Source organism: Chiloscyllium punctatum, chromosome 27, assembly GCF_047496795.1.
Source record: "Chiloscyllium punctatum isolate Juve2018m chromosome 27, sChiPun1.3, whole genome shotgun sequence".
Taxonomy (NCBI): domain Eukaryota; kingdom Metazoa; phylum Chordata; class Chondrichthyes; order Orectolobiformes; family Hemiscylliidae; genus Chiloscyllium; species Chiloscyllium punctatum.
In genome coordinates, this window is record NC_092765.1 from 54890343 (window position 1) to 54912681 (window position 22339).

The 22339-nt window shown below is 40.8% G+C and overlaps 1 protein-coding gene and 1 gene segment (V, D, J or C); both read right to left on the reverse strand.

Moving 5' to 3' along the window:
* Positions 1-221: 221 nt before the first annotated feature.
* On the reverse strand, positions 222-19270 carry LOC140453713 (Ig heavy chain Mem5-like). The gene is made up of 7 exons (XM_072548684.1): positions 19160-19270; positions 18717-19032; positions 17461-17504; positions 6783-7088; positions 3374-3683; positions 1092-1400; positions 222-637 (listed from the first exon to the last, which is right to left on the reverse strand). Exons 1-5 carry the CDS (start codon positions 19206-19208, stop codon positions 3505-3507), a joined length of 894 nt encoding a protein of 297 aa, XP_072404785.1. The 5' UTR covers positions 19209-19270; the 3' UTR covers positions 222-637; positions 1092-1400; positions 3374-3504.
* LOC140453272 (Ig heavy chain C region-like) lies at positions 246-3470 on the reverse strand. The segment is given in 3 exon segments: positions 246-637; positions 1092-1400; positions 3374-3470. Coding segments are annotated over 3 exon segments (798 nt in total).
* Positions 19271-22339: the final 3069 nt, after the last annotated feature.

Consider the following 22339-nt stretch of genomic DNA (forward strand, 5'->3'; position numbering starts at 1 on the left):
GATGGATAAGGTACTTGGTGGAATCCTGCAATGAGTGAGCTTTACTCTGTCTCTGACCCAGGGTGTATCTGAGCAGAGAACATTAACTGCACAAGACACTCGTCCTAGACCTGTTAATAATTCACTTTAACTACACAGATGCAATGTAAGTCAGAGTGAGAAACAATTAATTCAGTATTTAACTCACAACTGGAAAAAAAAACTTTATTACTTCTGTTGAATTATTAAATGCAACTTTGAGATTTTTATTGACATGAATTAACAGTGTCCATCAGTGCAAGTGAAATGTTTACGAAACTCGGTTTACCGCTGGATTTATCGACTGTTCTGTTGATGATCTTCAGTGGAATCGCTTCATGTCCCACCACACAGGAGTAAGAAGCACCGCTGGCCCACTCCTCCGCTGTAATGGATAACAGGCTGTACATGAAGAAGGAGATGTTGTCGCTCTCCGCCATCACCTCTGTGTTCTTGTAGTTACTGGGATTCACCGGCTTGTCATTGTTTGTCCACTTGACGAAGATCTCTCGGGGGGAGAAACCTCTCACTAAACAGGTGAGGGAGAGAAACCTCTGAGCGGAGATTTCTTCTGTTGGTGGCAGGAGGACCGACACTGATGGCTCCAGCGGATTAATCACTGCAGAATATTTGAGACAAATATAAATCAAATAAAAAATCCTGAACCAATATCACAATTTCACTAAATATTAAAATATGCCATGTTTAATTTGGGATTTATTCACTTCCGTTTACTAAAGGAGCAGAATGGTACACATTCTGTCCAGTAAAAAAAGTCGAGTTTAATGTGAAAGTTGCTTCCATGTTTCCAGCCCACAACAAGGGCATTCTGTCCAACTGTCATTGCTGATGGTGACGTCAAAACCCTGGCTTCTTCGCACTTTATCTGACTTCATCAGAATACAATATCCTTTGGTCCATCTTTTTCTTAATCAGCTACCTAGCTATCCTGCCTTCAGATGCATCATTAATCCTCCCAACGGTGTTTGGTCATTACCAATCAAAGCCTACCATTGATGTAACTGGATCTGGATTACACATGGGATCCTTTGTGCTTTAATCTCACCGCTCACCTTTCTCCTTGTGGATGGAGTCTCTCAGCGGAGTCGGTAGATTCTGATGGTATACCACACATTCAAAAGTAATGCCACTCAGCCAGGCTTCAGTAGAAATGTCTAATTTGCTGATCACGCTGTCGGGATTCTGTCCAGGCTGGTCAGCAATCTCTGTTTTCAGAGGCTTCTTTTCTTGTTTCCAGGTCAGATTGACTCCAGAAGGAAGATTGGACACAACGCAGGTTAACGTCACCGTCGCCTCCAGTAAGACTTGTTCTACTGGCGGTGGGAGGATTTTAACGGTGTTAGGGTGGCACTCGGTATCTTCTATGAAACAAAAATCAAAGTCAATGAAAAATGCCCCTTTATGATACAAACAGCCAATCTTCAGATTCCTTCTACACAGGGTGAAGACACCACCTTCAAAATGGCAACTCCAACTATTGCTGAAACGATGCTTACTATTGTTGATGCATTTTGATTTGTGAAAGCATTTGTGATTATCTATAACATACCCTGTGTAATTATTCCTAAAGAACACTGGCTTTGTAACAAGTGAAACCTGTGAAAAAAGTCAACTCATCGAAGATACCATCATGTAACCCATGGAATTACCTTTCTTTCAGAGTTTGTCTCTCACTTAAGACCATCTATTGATACTTGTGACAATAGTAATCTGAATATAATGAGTTCATTTCCATGTTCATAACCCTTAGGTGCAAATGCTGCTGGTCACGCTGACTGCCAAATCACATCCCAAATTTTGGACAAATTCCAATAAATAATAATTATTCTCTTTACAGAGTTCTATAGTGTTACAGGAGCGGTGAACAGCCATGGAAATACTGTTCATTATATTTAATGATCAAAAATACTTTGCGTTATTGGTGTGATGTCATTCTCTAATTTATGTCATTGTTCCTCACATCGTGAGCTGTGTTTGGAGTAGATCGGAAAACAAGACATTGAGTACAGTATTGGATATCGAGAAGGACACTCATCTCCTTAAGTCTTTCCCTCCACTCAGTTAGTTCATGACTCGTCTGTACTTTCACTTTATTTACTAAGGTGCATTTTTTAATTTCTTCATAGAGCAGGGGAGAAAAAAAACAAACAAAAATGTCTTAAATTAATCTACAAACGCGATGGAAATGTACATTAGTTTTATAGACATCCGCTACTCACTGTGTAAACATCGCCACCCCAAACCAGGCTAAATCAGCCTGTCTCGAGTTCCTAGTTCATTCATCCCGATTGGAGTGTTCTTACCAGAATTTATTCTCCTGCCTCATCCACTAATTACAGAGAGCATCTTAAAGAAGCTCAGTGAGATCACGTTTATCTCAGTTCATCAAATGTGATACCCACTTGGTCTGTGGTCTGATCCCATAAATGAAGTTAAAGAGCTCAGTACCAGATAAAAAATCGATGTCGTACAGTGTCCAAGGCCAACAGGTCATTCCTCAGCAGGGAATGAAGCATTGAACGCATTTTGATTTATTTTCAAGTAAGGGTCACTGCATATTTTAACCACGTCATTTTGAGACCACAGCATCATAAGATAGAGGATCAGAATAAGGCTGTTCGGCCAATCCAGAGTGAAGATCAGAATGATGCTGGAAAAGCACAGCAGGTCAGGCAGCATCCGACGAGCAGGAAAATCGACATTTCGGGCTAAAGCCATTCTACTGTCTTCTCCCCACACTAAACAAGAGCCGATCTATCTCTGGCTTGAATACACACAATGGCCTGGCCTCCACAGCCCTCTGCAGCAACAAGTTCCACAGCCTCATCACCCTCTGGCTGAAGAAATTCCTCCCCATCTCAGTTCTAAACGGTGCCCCTTTGACCCTGAGACTGTGCCCTTGGGTCCTAGTCTCGCCTACCAGTCAAAACATCTATCCCATGTTCACTCGACCTCAATCTCTCAGTATTTTCTATGTTTCAATCAGATATCTATCCAATATTCCCCCTCCACCCCCAAACCTATCTTTGAAGCGGTTACCAGGCAAGGATTCAGCACTCTGAATGCCTCTCCCAGCATGGTCAGGCAACAAACTATTTAACAAAGCTCTCTGTCTATATATCTATCTTCTACAGAGAGGAAACATGCTTTTCTGACTTGCCAAAATGTTGAATTATGAGCAATGCTAATGTAACACTCAAACTGAAATGAGATACGTGGCATGTTGGGAAACAAGAAGCTGTACCGTGCTGTTTACTATGTCTGATAAATTAGTATGTTTGATTCACGTCAGAGTTCAGAGTGATTTGTAGCTCTCTCAGTGTGTGTCTCTTACCCTGGAGTGCGGTGATGTTTTTACTTTGAATGTTCTCTCCATGATTGACCTGGCAGGTATGGACTGCGCTGTTGAACCATTCACCATAAGGGACCATCAGCCGACTTGTCACCGAGAAGTTGCCGTTCGCCTCACACACGGGAGACGTGAAGAAGCCAGAATCCAAGGGTCGGCCATTTTTCAACCAAATCACGGAGATTGTCTTCGGATTGTCTTCGGATTGAACAGATGACGGTTGCAAATTTGCTGCTTGCAATTTCTTCACTGGAGCTCACAGTTAGGAGAAGAGTTGGTGGGAGAATATCTGGACCTTTAGGAAACACATCGCATAAATTATCTGACGAATTTCATAACAAATACAATCAGTTCTCATATATTAAGGTTTCTTGTGGTAAATGGATACAAGAATCATAATTGTGCAGAGTGCTGGAGAAGCTGGGATCCACACAGAAAGATCAGCATGACAATGTGAAAGGCTAAAATTATAGGACACAGCAAGGGAGTCAAGGAGGCATAGAAACTATAGGCCGGTAACATCAGAAGGGAGATAGCAATGTTGGATGGTATTCGTTTTAATGACAGAGTCTGATGACCAAGGCAGGTGAATTACCGGCATAAATGAGGAAATGACACGGTTGCTATCACGGAGACATGTTGAGAGTGGGGCAGGAGTGGGCTATTCAATATTCCAGGATTGAGTGCCATCAGGCGAGACAGGGAAAGATGGAAAAGGATGGGGGCGGGGGTGTGCGGTACAGAATGTTGCTTCTGTCGCAATTCTGACAAGAGTATTTTAGGCTGTAAAGAGAAATGAAACCATGGATACCTCCTCGAACAAAAGCAAATGGACAGTACTTCAAAACCAAAATACAGCAAACATAATTACTGTGAGAGCACAATAGACCTTACTGTAGGTCCAAAAGACCAAGTGCAGATACATGGGCAAATTTCAGAGAAATGTAAATTAAATAGGGGAATGAGAAAAGAGGTTTTTAACTTCCTCAACATAGGCTTGGATCTTCATTTTGTCAAAAATTTAGAGGGAGCAGAATTCTGAAAATGCCCCCAGGAGAATATTTTAACAAAGAATGTGTTTAATACTGAGAATTTTAATACAGACCTTGAAAGAGAGGGGTGAACCTGGACTTAACTTTAGGGAATGAAGTCGACCCAGTGGGTAAAACATCAAAGATGGAGCACTTTGCAGACAGTGATCGTAAATCAGTTGGATTTCAGATTGGACAGCAAAGGAATAGAAATTGCCCCAAAGTTCTGAAAAGGGGAAGGACAATTATAGTAAGATCAGGTAATGACTTGACCAGAGTAGACTGGAAGCAGACACTTATTGGTAAATCTGAGTCACAGCAGTGTGACACATTTAAGAAAGAGATAGGAAAATCACAGGAAGGACATTTCCCAGGAAGCCAAAGCATGGGATCAAGAATGCAGTGGGCTCTGGACACCAAAAGGGATGGAGGGTGAGATAAAGAGAAACAAGGGAGGCTTCCGGTCTATACTGAAATCTCAAAACAATAGAAATTAGTATGGAATACAGAACGTGCAAGGGGGAGTTTGAAAGACAAAGGAATTAGAAGAGCAAAAGGGACCATGAGAAAATAATAGCAGTCAAAATAAAGGAAAATATTTTTAAAAGTTACAGGCTCATTCATAATAAAAGAATTATTCGGGAAACAGTAATGCCCATTAAGTGTTATTATTGGAGTGGAGCCGGAGGATTAGGTTGTGGTCAAAACGAACGTGTTGTGTCAGTGTTCACTAGTAAGAGGGACAATGTGGGGACAGAAATCATGGAGGGGTGTTGTGATGTCGTTTGCAGAAATTAGGACACATGACGTGATGTTCTGTGTTGTCTTGCTGAATGAAAAGTGGTTATATTTCCAGGGCAGATGAAAAGTATACCGAGCGGTTGAGCGATGCAAAGGATGAAATAGTTGGGTCGCTGACAATAATTTAGAATTCCTGTCTGGCCACAGCAGTTGTGCCAAGTGAGTGTAGATCAGCCAACGTTGCACTGTTATGCAGGACGAAGGAAGGTATAAATAATGAAAACACAGATCTGTCAAGCTAGTCTCAGTGGTAAGGAAACTATTGAGAAGTGAAATTAGTCTTCATTTGGAAGATAAATCAAGAATTTTCAGCACGGTTTTATTGAGAGGAAGTCATGTGTAACAATTTGCTAGTAGTTTTCAGAGAGATAACTCGATGTCCAGATGATAGAAATAATCAGAGTCAATGGGATCGGAGTTAATTTGACAGATTGGATCTAGAACTGGCTGAGTGGTGGGAGCAGGGGATAATAGTCATCGGGTGTCTGCGTGACTGGAAATCTATGTCTCCTGGTGTTCTGTAGGGATTGGTGTTGATTTCCTTGCTATTTCTCTTACATACCAATGATTAAGACTCAAATTTAGGAGGATTAACCAGTGAATTCACAGATGAAATGAAAGCTGTCATGTTGGTAAGTCATGAACATAGATTGCAGGAGGATATAAAAGGGTTGGTTGTATGTGAAGAGAAGTTGCAAATGGAAATTATTCTGGATAAATGTAAGGTGATGTAATTCGGCAGAAGAATCTGTGAGGTGTGACGTTTTGAATGGTGGAACCCTGGAAAGGACTGAGGATCTTTGGTGCATGTACCCACCGATCCCCTATAGTACTGTGTCGTCTGGATAAAGAGGCTAAGAAAGTGGGAGGATATTTGCTTTTATGAGCCGAGACATTGACATGAAGAGTAGGGAGATGTTACTGGAACTTAAGAGAACACTGGTTAGGCCATACTGAAGCGTTGTGTGCATGTTATTGAAGGAATGTGATTACACTGAAGGCAGTATTGATGAGATTTGCCAGGATCTTGCCTGGGTTGGAGGGTTTTCGTTATGAAATTAGTTTAGATAGACAGGGGTTTTCCCTGGAGCAGAGGAGAATTAGGGAGAAGATTATCATGATGTCTCGAATTATTTTAGGCATAGACAGGGTCAACTGGATGAAACCTTTCCCCTTGATGGATTGATCAATGCCTCAGGGGCACAGGGTGAAGGTAAGGCCAGGAGCTTCCAAGTGGACCTCAGGGGAAAACCAAATCAAACAGAGGGTGGTGTTAGCCTGGAGCTCAGCACCTATAAGTCATGTAGGGACTGAGCCCCTCATAATAAGTATGAAGTATTCAGATGCATCCTTGCAAGGGCAAGTCACACAAGGCAATGGATCATGTGCTGGCACATGAGACTGGAATAGTTAGGTGGCTGTTATTGATAGGCGTGAACTGGATGGATCAAAGGGCCTTTTTCCTGTGCTGTATAAGGTGATTCTGTGAAAACGGTTATAAATAATGCCTTCTTCATATTAATCCCAGATGCTCTGTTTATCTCAGTTCCCACAACACGTACCTGGACATGGCATTTCTTTGCTCTTGTGTGACCCGCTGTGTTGAACCTCACAGTAGATTTTGCTGGGGCAATCTGCCGCTGACCCAGGCAGGGTTAACTGGCTGCTCAGGGTGTAGGTTCCCTTCTTGTTTCTCACTGATGGGTAAGTCTTAAATCCAGTCGTGATTAGCTCCCCACCTTTCTTCCAGGTTACCTTGGTGACGTCAGGGGAATAGTCCATCGCCAAACAACCAAAGGTCGCAGAACCGGTGTCGTGCTCCTGACAGGAGGAGACCAGGCCATAAAGCGTGGGGGGAGATGGTGTCTCTACAATAGAATGACCAATTGAGCATGTTAGTTTCTGTTCATTTGACTTTATCAGTTACTCAAATACATCCTCAGCCGTAAACGTTTGCCAGTATGCTCCCACTGAAGTCTACAGCATAACTGGGGTTTATCTTTGTTTCCTACCAGTTGCTGATCATGATCATTGGTTCCCTCTTTAGAAACATGCCCTTGACCTTGACCATTACCATATAATTTCGGAAGAAGAACATCCTGATCCCACCCCAGTAACTGTTTGAAGATCTCACCAACTGACACTTTCACTGGATTGCTGTGAAGAGCAGAGAAGTTTCACAAAATACAAACCAAGGAAATGCAATTCATCGAAATTCCACAGTGTGTGCAAACAGGCCATTTGGCCCAACAAGTCCACACCCACCCTCTGAAAAGTAACCCATCCAGACCTATTCCCCTACCCTATTATGCTACAGTTAACCCTGACTAATGCACCTAACCTCCCAAATCACTGAACACAACATTTGCAATTCCCCCAGCTTGCACATTTTTGGACTGTGGGAGGAAACGCACACAGACATGGGGAGAAAGTGCCAACTCCACACAGACAGTCACCCGAGGCTGGAATGGAACCCGAGTCCCTAGCACTGTGAGGCAGCAGCGCTAACCACGGAAGCAGCATGCTGTCCCACGAGGTACCGTGCTGCTGGAAATACCCAACCGCTGGCAGTACCCACGGAGAGAAATCAGAGTGAATCATAGAACATAGAACATTACAGTGCAATACAGGCCCTTCGGCCCTCGATATTGCGCTGCCCTGTCATACTAATCTGAAGCCCATCCCACTTACACTATTCCATGTACATCTATATGCCGAGGTAAAAACAATGACTACAGATGCGGGAAACCAGATTCTGGATTCGTGGTGCTGAAAGAGCACAGCAGTTCAGGCAGCATCCAAGCCTGTCCAATGACGACTTAAATGCACTTAAACTTGGCGAATCTACTACCTTTGCAGGCAAAGCATTCCATACCCTTACTACTCAATGAGTAAGGAAACTACCTCTGACATCTGTCTTATACCTATCTCCCCTCACTTTAAAGTTGTGTCCCCTCGTGTTTGCTGTCCCCATACTTGGAAATCAGCTCCAGTGAGCCTTCCTCACTTATCAATGCAAGGCAGAATGTTCTCTCTGGGAGGAAGGTCACTGCAGCAGCAGCACAGGCAGGAGCTGAGCACTGGGACTGGGAGGAGGGCTGTCACGGCTGAACTCATGCCAATTGTCTGGAAGTTGAAACATCTAATTTACAATTATCTGAATTCTGGAGGCCTCTGAAAAATGGAGGACCATTAAGGTTCAGAGACTTTGGAGTGTTACAGCTGAGTATTTACGTAAATATGATTTGAGAAATGAACGAGTAATCTTTAACTTTTATAACTATCAAATTGACACACAGTTCACCACCAAACCTCATCTTTCAGACTAACCACTGCACTTACTCTGTCTAGACCTAAATTTCCACTCACATTGACAAACCCTACCCTGCGAGACACCCATTCATGCCCGGAACACACAACCCCTATCACACAAAACACACCCAAGGCAATCCATATTGGTAGTGTAGCTGAGCAGAGAGATCTCGGTGAACATGTACATAGATGCTAAAAGTTGCCAGCCAGTTTGATAGAGTTGTTAAGAAGGCATTCTTTGTGTTGGCTTTCATCGATAGTGGGACTGAGTTTCAGAACCACGAGGTTAGGCTGCAGCTGTAAAAAACTCTAGTGTGGCCGCACTTGGGAGTATTAGATTAGATTACTTACAGTGTGGAAACAGGCCCTTCGGCCCAACAAGTCCACACCGCCCCGCTGAAGCGTAACCCACCCATACCCCTACATCTACATTTACCCCTTACCTAACACTATGGGCAATTTAGCATGGCCAATTCACCTGGCCTGCACATCTTTGGACTGTGGGAGGAAACCGGAGCACCCGGAGGAAACCCACGCAGACACGGGGAGAACGTGCAAACTCCACACAGTCAGTCGCCTGAGGCGGGAATTGAACCCGGGTCTCAGGCGCTGTGAGGCAGCAGTGCTAACCACTGTGCCACCGTGCCGCCCACACTGTTCTGGTCACCACATTATAGAGAGAATGTGGAAGCTTTGGAAGAGATCAGAGGAGGTTTACCAGGATGTTGTTTGGTATGGCGGGAAGGTTTAATTAGGAAAGGATGAGGGTCTTGAGGCTGTTTTTGTTTGAGAGAAGAAGGTTGAGAGGTGACTTAATTGAGACATAAAAGATAGACAGAGGGTGGACAGTGAAAGTCTTTTTCCTTGAATAGTGATGGCTAGCAGGAGAGGACATAGATGATAGATGTCAGAGGTTGTTTCTTTGCTCAGAGAGGAGTAGGGCCATGGAACCCACTGCCTGCAACAACAGTACACTCGCCAACTTTAAGGACATTTAAAAGGTCATTGGATAAACATATGGATGAAAATGGAATAGTGTAGGATAGATAGGCTTCAGATTGGTTCCACAGGTCAGCACAACATCGAGGGCTGAAGGGACTGTACTGCACTGTAATGTTCTATATTCTATATTCCAGATGGACATATGATCTCAATTCCTTTCACTCATTTACACTCCTGCCGCCCTGCACCTGGCCCATGGTGAATCTGGCCCTGACTGGACCTGGCATCATCATTTTCACAACCTCTGACAAAAGCCCACTACCCAAGACATGACCTCAGCCCTTGATCACTGACCTCTCATCTTACCCAAGTCAACCTGTGTACATTGCATTCTAGCTCCTTTCACATCTGTGCTTTACAACCTACCATTTTGCCAGACTCCGAGCTTTGCATTTTGACAACACGTCCACCTGTCACTTCCTTACAGTGACCTTCCACCCCCGAAACATCCTGGCACTCTGCCCACCTCTACACTAACCAGCCTGGCATCCTGCCCACTTCTCCATAAACCTGCCTGGCAAAGACAGACCTCCTGCATTTCAGCTCAAACTACCCCTCACTTACCAAGCACAATTCAAACAAATTATCCTGTGATCAGACAGAGTGCATGCAAGCTTACCCAGCAGCCAGCCAACACCTCACAGCCTACCAGCCCAAACTCTCCCACATGCCCAATCTAGCCCCTCACTTGCTCACCACCTTCCAACTTTGAGCCTACTCCAACATAAAGTCAGTGAGTCATAAAGTCGTACAGCACAGAAATTGTTCCTTTGGTCCAGCCCATCCACGCTGACCAGAGTTCCCAAATTAAACTAATTCCACTTGCCTGCCTTTGGCCCATATCCATCCAGATCGATCCAGTTCCTGGAGCTGTTCAAATGTCTTCTAAATGTTGGACCTATCTCTGCATTTACCACTTCCTCTGGCAGTTCATTCCAATGTTTTGGACAGTTACAACATGAACCCTTAACTCCTGCACTCAGTGCTCTGACCAATGAAGGTACATGTGCCAAACACCTTCAACACACTAGCTACTTGAGACAACGCTTTCAAGAATCTATGAGTCTGAACCCTCAGGGTCCTGTGTTTAACATCACTACCCAGTGCCCTACCATTAACTCTGTAAGAATCTATGAGTCTGGACCATCAGGGCCCTGTGTTTAACATCACTACCCAGTTCCCTACATTTAACTCTGTAAGGTGTGACCTGACTTATCTTCTCAAAAAGCAACACGTCGTATTCATTTAAATTAAACTCCATCTGCCACTCCTCAGCCCATTGGCCCAGCTGATCAAGATCTCATTGTACGTTTAGATGACTTTCACTGCCAATTATACCACCAACGTTGGCATTACGTGCAAACTTACAAACCTACAAACCATGTCCCATTCAATGTTTTCATGGCTTTCAACCAATATTGTAGCCTGTTTCCCTTTCTCCCACATACCTGTCGCATTTTTTTAAGAATTGAAGGAATCTATCTCCTTATTGAAATCATTTAATGTTTTGTCCTCAATCAATTTCTGTGGTGGAGAATTCCAAAGGTTCACGATTCTTTTGCTGAACAGTAAACAATCAGGTTCAATGTTATCGGTGTGTTGGGAAGACTGGTGAGCAGCAAGATTAATGATGATCCCATGAATGGAATCACCTTCTAGAGGGGCCGAGGGGCTTTCTGCAGCTTCCATTTTGCATGCCCCTTCGACAGCATGTTCCAAAATTGTGATACTTGAGGATAAGGGCGCACATGCATGTAAATGCTTCTCCTGAAAGCTTTCCTCCAAATCAGACTTCAACTTGACTCTCAACTATTTCCCTGCCCGTTTCCTCTTCCTCAATCACAGCCATGGGACTCACTTCCTAACAGCGCTGTGAATGTGCTAATACCACACAAACTTCAGCAATTCAAATAGACTGATGATAACTGGTTTCTCAAGGCAATATAAAAAGTCTGACACTTCCACACCTGCCTAGAGATTCAAACAACCACTGGAACAATTGTAAATTATTTGAGGCACTTGTGTGTCTACACAAGATGACATGGTTTCCTTTTGTGTGATTTGACTGTGTTTTCACTGAATGAACAGAGCTATTTCTTAATCATATAATAGGAATGAAGCTTCCCTCATTTTTAGCAAGGCAATCACACATTATATTTCTTTATTCCAGGGAAGTATAGTGTTAAATTAATGAAATATGATAATTGGGATGTTTCAATTGGAAATTGTCAGAGATTTAAAGTTTACTTTCATGAGCAATTAATTCCAGCCTCATTGTGTCACAGTACTCACAGGAATGTCTCCCTTTGTTATGGGCAGTCAAATCAATAAATCTGGGATAGTTTTTGCTTGTTAATCAAAGGTGTTAAAGAGTTTTAGCCAAAGGGAGACCTGTGGATTTAGCTCACAGATGCTCCATGATCTAAGTAAGTGGTGGAACAGCTCGAGGGGCTGAGTGGCCTCTTCTTGCCCCTACCTTCCTATCATTGTGTCATTCACTAAGCTAGCACTGGTGGTGAACACTTTTTATTAAAATATTTCAACAAATTAATTGTTTCACACATGCTTTAAAAAAAACTTCTGTTGATTATTTGTAACGGGATCATTGACATTCTCTATTTGAGTGATCAAAATAACTTCCACCCAATTACAGCAGCCACTGCACTCTGGAGTGTGTTGTCACTTCATAATAGTTTTTTGTGAAACTACAGCTCGAGATCAGGGTGCTCAAATTCAATGCTTCTCTGATATTTAATATCTCTGAACATTCACAATTTGGTCAAATGCATCTTCTCTCCGAAGAACGTGTTTAATCGAACAGAACTTTTTTCAATGAAACAACAAATTTTAAATGCTAGAAAACCAAAATAAAAGACAGAAATTTCTGAAGAAACTCAGCAGGTCTAGCAGCTCCTGTGGAGAGAAGGCAAGGTTAACCTTTCGGACCCAGAGACCCCCCTCTTCACCAAATTGTTTTCATGTTTTTGACACAAGAGCTCACACCTGTTGAGATAAACAGTGATTACGTTGGCTTGACTCCTGTTGGAAAAAGAATTCTTAGCAGAGGTACTGGATGGTCTGAGATAGCAATTGAAGACCAACTGAAAAGCTATCTCCATCTGCTGCAAGTGTTGGATTCAGCGGAACCCCCACCGTACTGAACAATCAAATTCAGTGACAGCACTGGATTAATATAAAGTAAAACAGCCTAAGCATAATCTCATCAAATATGCTTCAAAAATGATTCATATTGGTTTAGTTATAAATGATATTGTTAGAACAGCAAGTCAAAAGCTGGGATTTCTTTGAACACTTACTCCATTAATCCCATCTAGCAATGCCCAAAAGCTTGTGAACAAACATTGATCTGGAAAAAGCTGCTAACCACCAAAATTCTGTTTAATATCTAAGAGACACAAGTCAGGACAGCGATTGAATAGATTTCACTGGCCTCTGTGAGTGGAATTCCAACAAACACCCAAATATTTCAAACTGCTTTCCTGCACTGAAGTAACCTGACAAGAGATGGTGCTACATACCTCTCTAACAGGTTGTAAGTGAACACAGGCCACCTGGCACAGAATCAGGGACACTACTACATCACAACAGACCTGAACACAATGAGCTTGACACTATCACGGAGAACACAGCCCATCTGTTTTGACAGTACATAAACACCTTTATTAACACCTTCCAAAAACCAGGGATTGTTCCAGAATGTTTGTACAATGAAAGTAACATTTCAACATTTATCCAAGAATACTTTGACAGCAGCTCCAAATTGTTCAAACTCTATGGGAACTACAGAGGAATAAAATAGGAATTGCATTGCCATCAATTCACTGTCACTGGATTCCAACCCCGAACTCCCTTCCTCTTTCCCCTGTGAATGTTACTGCACCAGATGGTCTACTTAGTTTGAAAAAGATTAAAATGTTTTGTAGTGTAATATGACCTTTGCCAGTGACATTAAAAGCTGATAATAGGTTTTCAAATAATAAGATACAAAAAAATTCTGATTCTACATTGTGCCACGAAACATGTCCTGCAGAACTGAGGCACAAAGAAAATGTACAGCATATTTCCCTCTGCCTCACTCAATCAAATATCTCTTGTTGCCAACAACCAATTTCAAAACTCTTGCTAACTGCCTTTTGTTCCTGAAATGTTCGTTCTGATTGGAACAACTTAGTCAGTGCTCTCAATTCTGAGGCACCTAATCCAATATTGTATTTCTGGCCGATAAAAGTGGTTTTGAAGCACGAGATGAAATTGAACTGTCTGAGATTCAGGGATCAGAACTGGACAATTTACAAATGGTCAGGACCGTTGACAAGTTAGTCAGAGGTAGCACTGAAACAAACTGTACAACAGACTTAATCCGAGAGGATACATTGCTCAACTCCTCACATCAAATATATTCACTGTAATTGAACATTCATCAGAGGAACTAACCAGAGGATTAATGCACTGCATAAAGTCAATACCGCATTCCAGTGTGGAAAGCATTTCTGTTGAAGGAATTAGGGCAAGGTCATTTTCTTGTTAACTGCTTTTAATGAACGAAAATGTTTCAAAAGATATGAATTGAAAACATGCTTCTGTCTGGAGTTGCCCGCTTTAACAGATGTCTAAGTAAATGTGGGCACTGCTGCCTCACAGATCCAGTACCCAGGCTCGGTTCCAGCCTTGGGTGACTGCCTATGTGGAGTTTACACAATCTCCCCTGTGTCTGTGTGGATTTCCTCCCACAATCCAAAGATGTGCATGTCAGGTGAACTGGTCATGCTACATTGTCCATAGTGTTAGGTTCATTAGTCAGGGGTAAATATAGGGTAGCGCAATGGGTATGGGTGGGTTACTCTTCAGACGGTCAGTGTACACTTGTTGGGCCAAATGGCCCGATACATACTGCAGGAAATCTAATCTAAATGATTGTCACACTTAACTAATGTGAGCAGATTCCTTCCGATCACTACATTGCAATAAATCGGTCAAGTATATTAATTAAAATAAATATTACTCTATTTTCAGTGTCTGAATAAACAATGTGCTCTGTTATCCTCTAGTTCATGTCTTCTGCAAATTTGTGAACTCTGCATACGTCTGAACACATCGATGTAAAATGAATTCTCTGCATTTGCAGCAAGTACTCCCATGGTTTTAAGAATAGAGTTCTTACAGTATGGAAACAGGCCATTTGGCCCAATAATTCCACACTGACCCTCTGAACAGTAAGTAGCCCACCCAGACCCATTCCCCTTAATTTATATTTACCCCTGACTAATGCACTCTAACCTAGACATCCCTGAACACTACGGCTGTGCTAAATTGCACAACCACCTGACTTGCCCATCTTTTGGACTGTAGTAGGAAACCAGAGCGCCCGAAGGAAACTCACGCAGACACAGGGAGAATGTACAAACTCTACACAGGCAGTCACCAGAGGGTGGAATCGAATTTGGGACCCTGGAGCTGTGAGGCAGCAGTGCCAACCACTGAGCCACCATGCTGCCCTGCGAGTTCATGGGTGGATTATTTTAATTAATTCGAAATTTGGCCTTGGTCACATAATTCACTATAGCAGTTGTTTCTGAAAGAATGACTTCACTTGATATTTTGTTGTAAAATGTAACTATTTATTTAAAATGCACTGATTGGGAACACCTAAAACACTGTGCAGATTAAATAATTCAGTTAATGTTTTATTTTTATCCTGAAAATCCAGTTTAATCAGGGACATAACAATTAATTAACTCAAGTTACGCGTGAAACTGATCAAAGCAGTGAAACTGATCTGTTCTTCATAGAATTGTGCAGAATTTCCAAATGGTCTTTGCCAATGATCTTTTCCAGCCAGAAAAATATGTATGTAGTGTACAGCGGAATTGAAAGGTGTTTCTTGATCAATTATAACAGTCATGGCATTTTTGCTCAAGAGCAAGAACTATTGGAACATCAGACTTTTGAAATTCTATTTCTATTTCTCTATGACTTGTAAACTGTTTAAAGACAGACCTTGTGATTGAACTAGATAGTGGACTTCTGAATTTGGATTGTAAAGCATGGATTAGATTAATCCTTTATTATTTATTTCAAGTAAAAATGGCGCCCGAAGGTATCTGTTTTCCCTTCATTTCTAAAACCTTTGCGATTTGCCTTTCACTTAATAATAGGCTTTATGAAATTTCAACTCGCATTCCGATTGCATTGAATGAGGAACCTGGAGCGGTTCACTGTCACCAACCGTGTTAACATTGCAAACACAATGTAGAAACCAGAAACGGTTTCCCAAATATAACACATTTAATGTTACCCAAGCACAGACCCTCCTCAACAGATCAACGATCACCAGATCACAACACTGTGTTTGCGGCAGAACTAGTTCTGCAAACATTTTCAACAGAACCAAGAACATGATGTAACCTCACAAAAAAAAACAAATTGAAGTCTAACAAAGCTACTCAGTATCAAGGAAACTAATGATTAAATTTAATAGAAATAACAAGCCATAACAGCAACCTTGTTTGTGAGGGGACTTAACACTTAAAGCTGTAACGTTTCTGGCAACAGTTTAACTTATTTCCAACCTGCACACCCTTCTTGATCATGACAATCCTGTGCAGCACACAGTAGAGCGGTTGAAGGCATATATTGATTAATCACTTCATGGTCAAAACAAAATTACTGAATGGACAAATATTACCACATTCTAATTTTAAGTTAGTTTCAATTACATAATCTGATCAATTCTGCAGTTTCAGATTTTAGTCCCAAATTTTATTTTGAATGAGGCTACTCAAAACAAAATTCAGTTAGTTTACAATTAGAACTGAGTTTTTTTTTAAAAAGTCAATGCACTAAAAACTTATTTTTTTCATGTCTCACTTCCGGGTTTCTGCCTTAAGTTGGTTTTCAGACCGTAACAAATGGATGCAATATTTTCAATCAAGCAGAGAAAAATGTGTCATATAAGTTTAACAAATGCAGAAATGATTCATGAAAAACAAAAGAACTTCACAAATATTGGTAATGAACAGTAATACAGAGAGTCAATCTCCTCACCAGAACGAAAACACCAATTATAAAAAGCATGAAAACGCTGATCAATTTCACAAACTGAATAAGAATCCAAGCAACTCAATTCAACAGGATCAAGGAAAATAAAATCAGAATCCAATCAACTCAAAACAACAGATTTGAATGAAACATAATCAGAATCCAACCAATTCAATTCAACAGAATCAAATAAAACAATTTCAAAAACCAATCAACGCAATTCAACAAAACCAAGTAAAAACAAAGTCAGAATCCAATCAACACAGTTCAATCGAATCAACTAAAACCAAGCCAAACTCCAATCAACTCAATTCAAAAGAATCAAGTAAAACAAACTCAGAATCTAATCAACAGAATGAAATATAGCAGCGCAAGAAAATTCTATGACAGTTTCTAACCTGCTTGTCATCAACTAATTAACAAAATAAATGAGAAAATATAATCATGGTAAGAACATGTATTCAAGAAATGAATAATGATATTTTAGCATATTTTAATCATGTTTGGTAATATCTCGAACATCTTTGAATTCTTGCATTTGTTGTTGATAATAAAACTCACAGTCAGGGTGTCACTGACATTAAACATTATTTATAGCTGACTGATTAAGAGACATTAGGTGTTTCAAGTAACCCAGCCACACAGAATACCCATCTGATCAAAAAAACAGAACACCGAGCAACTGACTCCATCATCACCATTATAACTATTTGCTGAGCCTTAACTGAAGTCTATAATCAGTGTGAATAAAAATTAATCAGAACCAAACCAAACCCAGCACAGAATCTGAGTTTCATTTAATTCAGAAATTAGTCACATGAATAGAAAGTTTTTTAAAAAGTCACTAAGAAAGTTTAAAGTTCTTACCTGAAGTCACTGTCACCATGGTCCCTTGGCCCCAGTAGCCAAGATAGTCACAGTGTTACATTCTCTGGACTGGGTCACACAATAACTAGCTCTGAAGAAAACAAATCAAAAATCTACCATCATTTTAAATGTTCAGAACCACAGGCAAAATAAAGTCACGTTAAATCTTCATCACATAATTGTGCTAGTGAATTCTGATCATTCTTGATAAATTGTAATACTGTTTTATACTTCACAGAGTAACACATGAGCTGATTCTCAAAATCCCCAACTGGTGTATCGATAATTACCCAACACTTTTACAAATTAAAAAGTGATACTGGCATTAAACCCCACAGAACTAATACTGCACTGTAGGTTAAAACGGTTTGTCGAAGTAATCACTGACTAGTTTCAAACAATGGAGGCTGAATAGGTTTTTGTATTGATCATAATTGCAGTGTCTCTCCAGTTATATCACTGTGAGACACGTTGTGTCAAATACTATGACAGACTGTAAACTGTAAAATGCAGACAATTAGTTCACTTCCTGGAAAGCAGTGATTCAGACTCCTCTAAAAATGATTTGGTGCATTATTTCAGCTTTTACTCTTCATTGTATTTTGAAAGCTTGGAATACTTTTCCAGGTTTGGACTGCATTTAACTGGACAATCAACACGAAGAAGGTAGAAATAAATTATACATTTGTACAAACTAACACTACTGGATTGCATGTAAATTGCATCTCACATTATTTCTCGCTCCTGCCACTGTAGAAATCACCAACTTGAGATCAATCCTTGTCAGTGGTTATTGTATGAGGATGTCGCTGTGCACAACACTGTGACCCACTGGAGTATCACAATGATGGAGACCAGTACACTCATTATCTGTTCTTTACTCGAGGTCTCAATTTTCATTTGAAAGAGCCATTTAGTACTGATCATGTTTAGAATGAATGCCATAGTTGACATAACAATTAGCAGTGATTTCCTGAGCTGTCAGATATATTAAAACTAACATTTTGTCCGAGCATGTAATTGATGGAAGTGTTAGCAGTACATATGACATGCCCAAAACATTGTCCCATTGTGTCACCAGTTTGCTCGTTTAAATGGTACATTTCCTCTTTGATCGTTTTGTAAGAGGCAGCCTGAGGTCTGCTTCAGATCGCAGTTGGTATAATTGTATTTAAAACTCGTACTGACCGTCAGTTTATGATGGAATTGACACAATATTCCCTCGAGCAGTTTTTGAACGGGTCCAGCCCTGGTTCCTCTCGCTGTGGTCTCTTGCACAGTAATAGATGGCGGTATCTTCGATCTTCAGGTTCTCCATGTCCAACGCGAAAATGTTGTTTGAAGTGTCTTTGGACGCAGTAAATCGACCCTTAATCGCTGGTGCATAGTTATTGTTGTTTGAACTATAGTAGTGAACCAGCCACTCCAGACCCTGTCCAGGAACCTGTCGGACCCAGTACATGTCGGAGCTGCTAAGATCGAAGCCGCTGGTTTTACAGGTCAGTTTCAGGCTGCCTGCGGGACGGCCAGTCTCTGTCTCTGGCTGGGTCAACACAATCTCCGACTGGACACCTTTAAAAAGAAAACAAATAAACCATGAGCATTAATGCAGATTAAATGATGGCTGTGTCTTTTACATTCCTGCGGTAGACTAACATTGAGACAGTAACAAAGAGAGACTTGAACAAAAATCACTCACATGATAAGAAAGTCAGTAACAAACTGAGAAAAAGTGTCGACACAATCATTCTGATAACTTGTGGGAAACGGTTCTGTCAAGATCTTTCTAAACAGAGCCGACCCAGGAGTGTTGAATTACGGTCTAGTGCCCAGAATTTATATGGCCATCGGAAAGGGGCAGGCTGAAAGCTTCCGCCTGTTGGTTTCCTGCTGGAAGCTGAGACTGGATCCTGGTATCAGCTTGTACAGCCCGAACACATGGGCTCATGTATTTACATGAGGTTCTGCTTAAACATGGACACATACACATCTTGGGATATTTGTTTTGCTGAATAGCTTCTTTGGAAGTAAATTTGAGTAGCTTCAGGTCTGTTTCAGATGCTAGTTGCAAATATTTTGTTTAACAAAACAAAACAAATTCAATTGGAAGTTGAATTTATTTCTTTATTTCTACTGTCCAGCTTTTTTCCCCTAGATATTGCAAGTCTCTGTCGCACTACAAAATAACATGTAATGCATAATAAACATTTAAACATTCAATTTAGGCAACTGAATACAGAGTGTGTCCGAAGTGATTATATTTAGAATATTCAATTAGAAGTTAACTCCCTTTAGTCCTACCTTCAACCACAAGCAGATAAAGCTAAAAAGAGCTTCAATAATATTAGTGACTTTATTTTTGCTGTCACTCAAAGTCTCTCTCACATTACAAAATAGCATATCATTTCTAATCTGCGTTTCTAAATTCAATCTAGGCAACCTAATATGGAGCATGTCTAAAGGGATTACGTTCAGAATGTGAGTGTGTGTCTCTAAACAGTTTGGACCCGGAGATTGGAAGCACCTCCTTACATTGCAGAATATCTCTCCTTGCTTTTTTTTTTCAAATTGCTCCGACCCTAAAATGCATAGTAAAAGAAAGCTGTGTGCCTGAGAAACAAAAAGTGAGTTGGCAGTGAAACATAACACCGAGGTAAACTTTTGAAAGAGCATCTAATGAACTAGAACAGGACTTTCCATACGTTTATTTTTTAAAAATCCTCAACATCTAAACCATTGCAGGTAACTGTCTGGGAACATCAGGAGTGTTTGGTTAAATTAGAGAGTATTACAATAATCATTACCACAAATGTAGGTCATAAACAGTACATTTCTCTGCTCACTAATAGCTTTGACAGAGGCAGTTAACTCATAAAAACCGGCAAAAATTCGCCATTACACTACACTATTAACCCACTCAGTTTTAATGAGATGCATGAATCAGAGAATGGTGGAACAAGTGATGTGAGTTTGAACCAATTCAAGTTTATTAATTTACTTTGAGATGATAACAAATGTTACTGCAAGGTGGGATTTTGGATCCATTTACTTCATATTCAGGAGCTTTAAAGATACTCAATAAACAGGCTGAACTAACCGGAACGTCAATGTCCTGTTTTCTGATAGTCAGACAGTGAATGCTGTATTCAGTGACTTTCCTTTTTTATGAAGAAATGCCTAGTGAAATGTGTCCATTGTGAATAAATGGGAAAATATAGCATGTTTGGTAGGATGTTACTTTAGTTGATTCATTTTCCCTTTAATCGGCCAGATACAATAGTTGGCAGCAATTAAGCTGACTGCAGAAAAGGTCCTTGAGTTCCCAGTTTCATTTACTGGAAAGAGGTGGAGTTTCTGCAGTGGATCAAAGATATTTTGTCTCACTGTTGGCCAGTTGGTGGAAAACCAATTGCAAACCATAACCACCGCCTCCTCAGAAACAAATCTACTCAGCAACAATGCTGGAGAAAAGTTTATTTTTCAGTTGAGTAACCTGGAGAACTAGTCACTCCTCTCATTGAAGGAAATATTCACAGAGTCTCAGACACAACCTTAACATCAACAGTTCATTTAAGGATCACTACAGCACTGTTTAATATTGAGCAAAATTGATAAATAGTCATAGAGTCATGTAGTGATACAGCGTGGAAACAGACCCTTCGGTCCAACCAGTTCATGCCAGTCCTAATCCCAAACTAAACTAATCCCACCTGTGTGTACTTGGCCCATATCCTTCCAAACATTTGATATTCATTTACTTATCCAAATGTCTTCTAAAGGTTGTAAATATCCACCACCAGATCATCCCACACACAAACCATTCTCTGTGTAAAACGTTGTCTCTTATATCTTTTTAAAAATGTTTCTCCTCTCATTGTAAAAACATGTTCCCTATTGTTGAAATCCCCCACCATAGGGAAAATTCGCCAATGTCTTAGTCAAAATTAAAAACAATCCCAGCTCCAAACATTTACAAAATATCAATATGGATCTTCCTCGAGTCCAAAAAAGATCAATGATTTGTAAAATTTACTCGTGTATCTACTGTGATAGACATTTTCAAATAACTTCTAAAGTGCAAATGGGTCACATCAATCGGATTAAAGTAACATTTCGTGCGCTACCCCACACACAACAAAAAGCAGTTTGTTAACATGATTTGCTCTGAGGAAGTCTACGATGGATTCTTTTATCAAACAAAATCATTTCCAATGTTGTGAGCGCTCTTTTATCTTCTGTGCAATGGTCTGAATTTTGTGTGTGACTGCAGATGAAACTGGCTGATCTGGGTAAAAGTACAGTTTCTGCCTTTCACATTGTGAATGTATATTGCTGACTTTAATTGAATAAAGAGATGTTGTCCCAGGCATCATCTGGCACCATTAATTAGACCATTAATTTTCACATCGCTAGCCAGAGGGTCAGGTGGAATTTATTGATATGTGATATTTTTGAAAGATAGCTTCGTACATTTCCAGTATGAATCATGTCAATTAGAGCCATTCACCTTTCCACTCATGGCTTTATAAACTTATATGATGTCACCCTCCGAACTCTCACCCTCCAGTGAAAAAGTTCCAGTCTATCTGGATTTCCAACGGTGACTCTGTTCCCTCACATTCTGCTGTGAAAGATCCTCCTGCCACCCCAGGTCCACAGACAGTGTCCCTTGTTACTAGTTCAAAGAAATGAAAGGAACTTGTCCCACCATATTGTTCAATTTTAGTTGGCTTCAAACACCATCAAAAATAAATGTTCGTGTCATTGCTGATTTATGGGAGAATGCCGTGTACACAGTATCTGCTGAAATACCTGCAGTAACATTTGGCGGCACGGTGGCACAGTGGTTAGCACTGCTGCCTCACAGCGCCAGGGACCT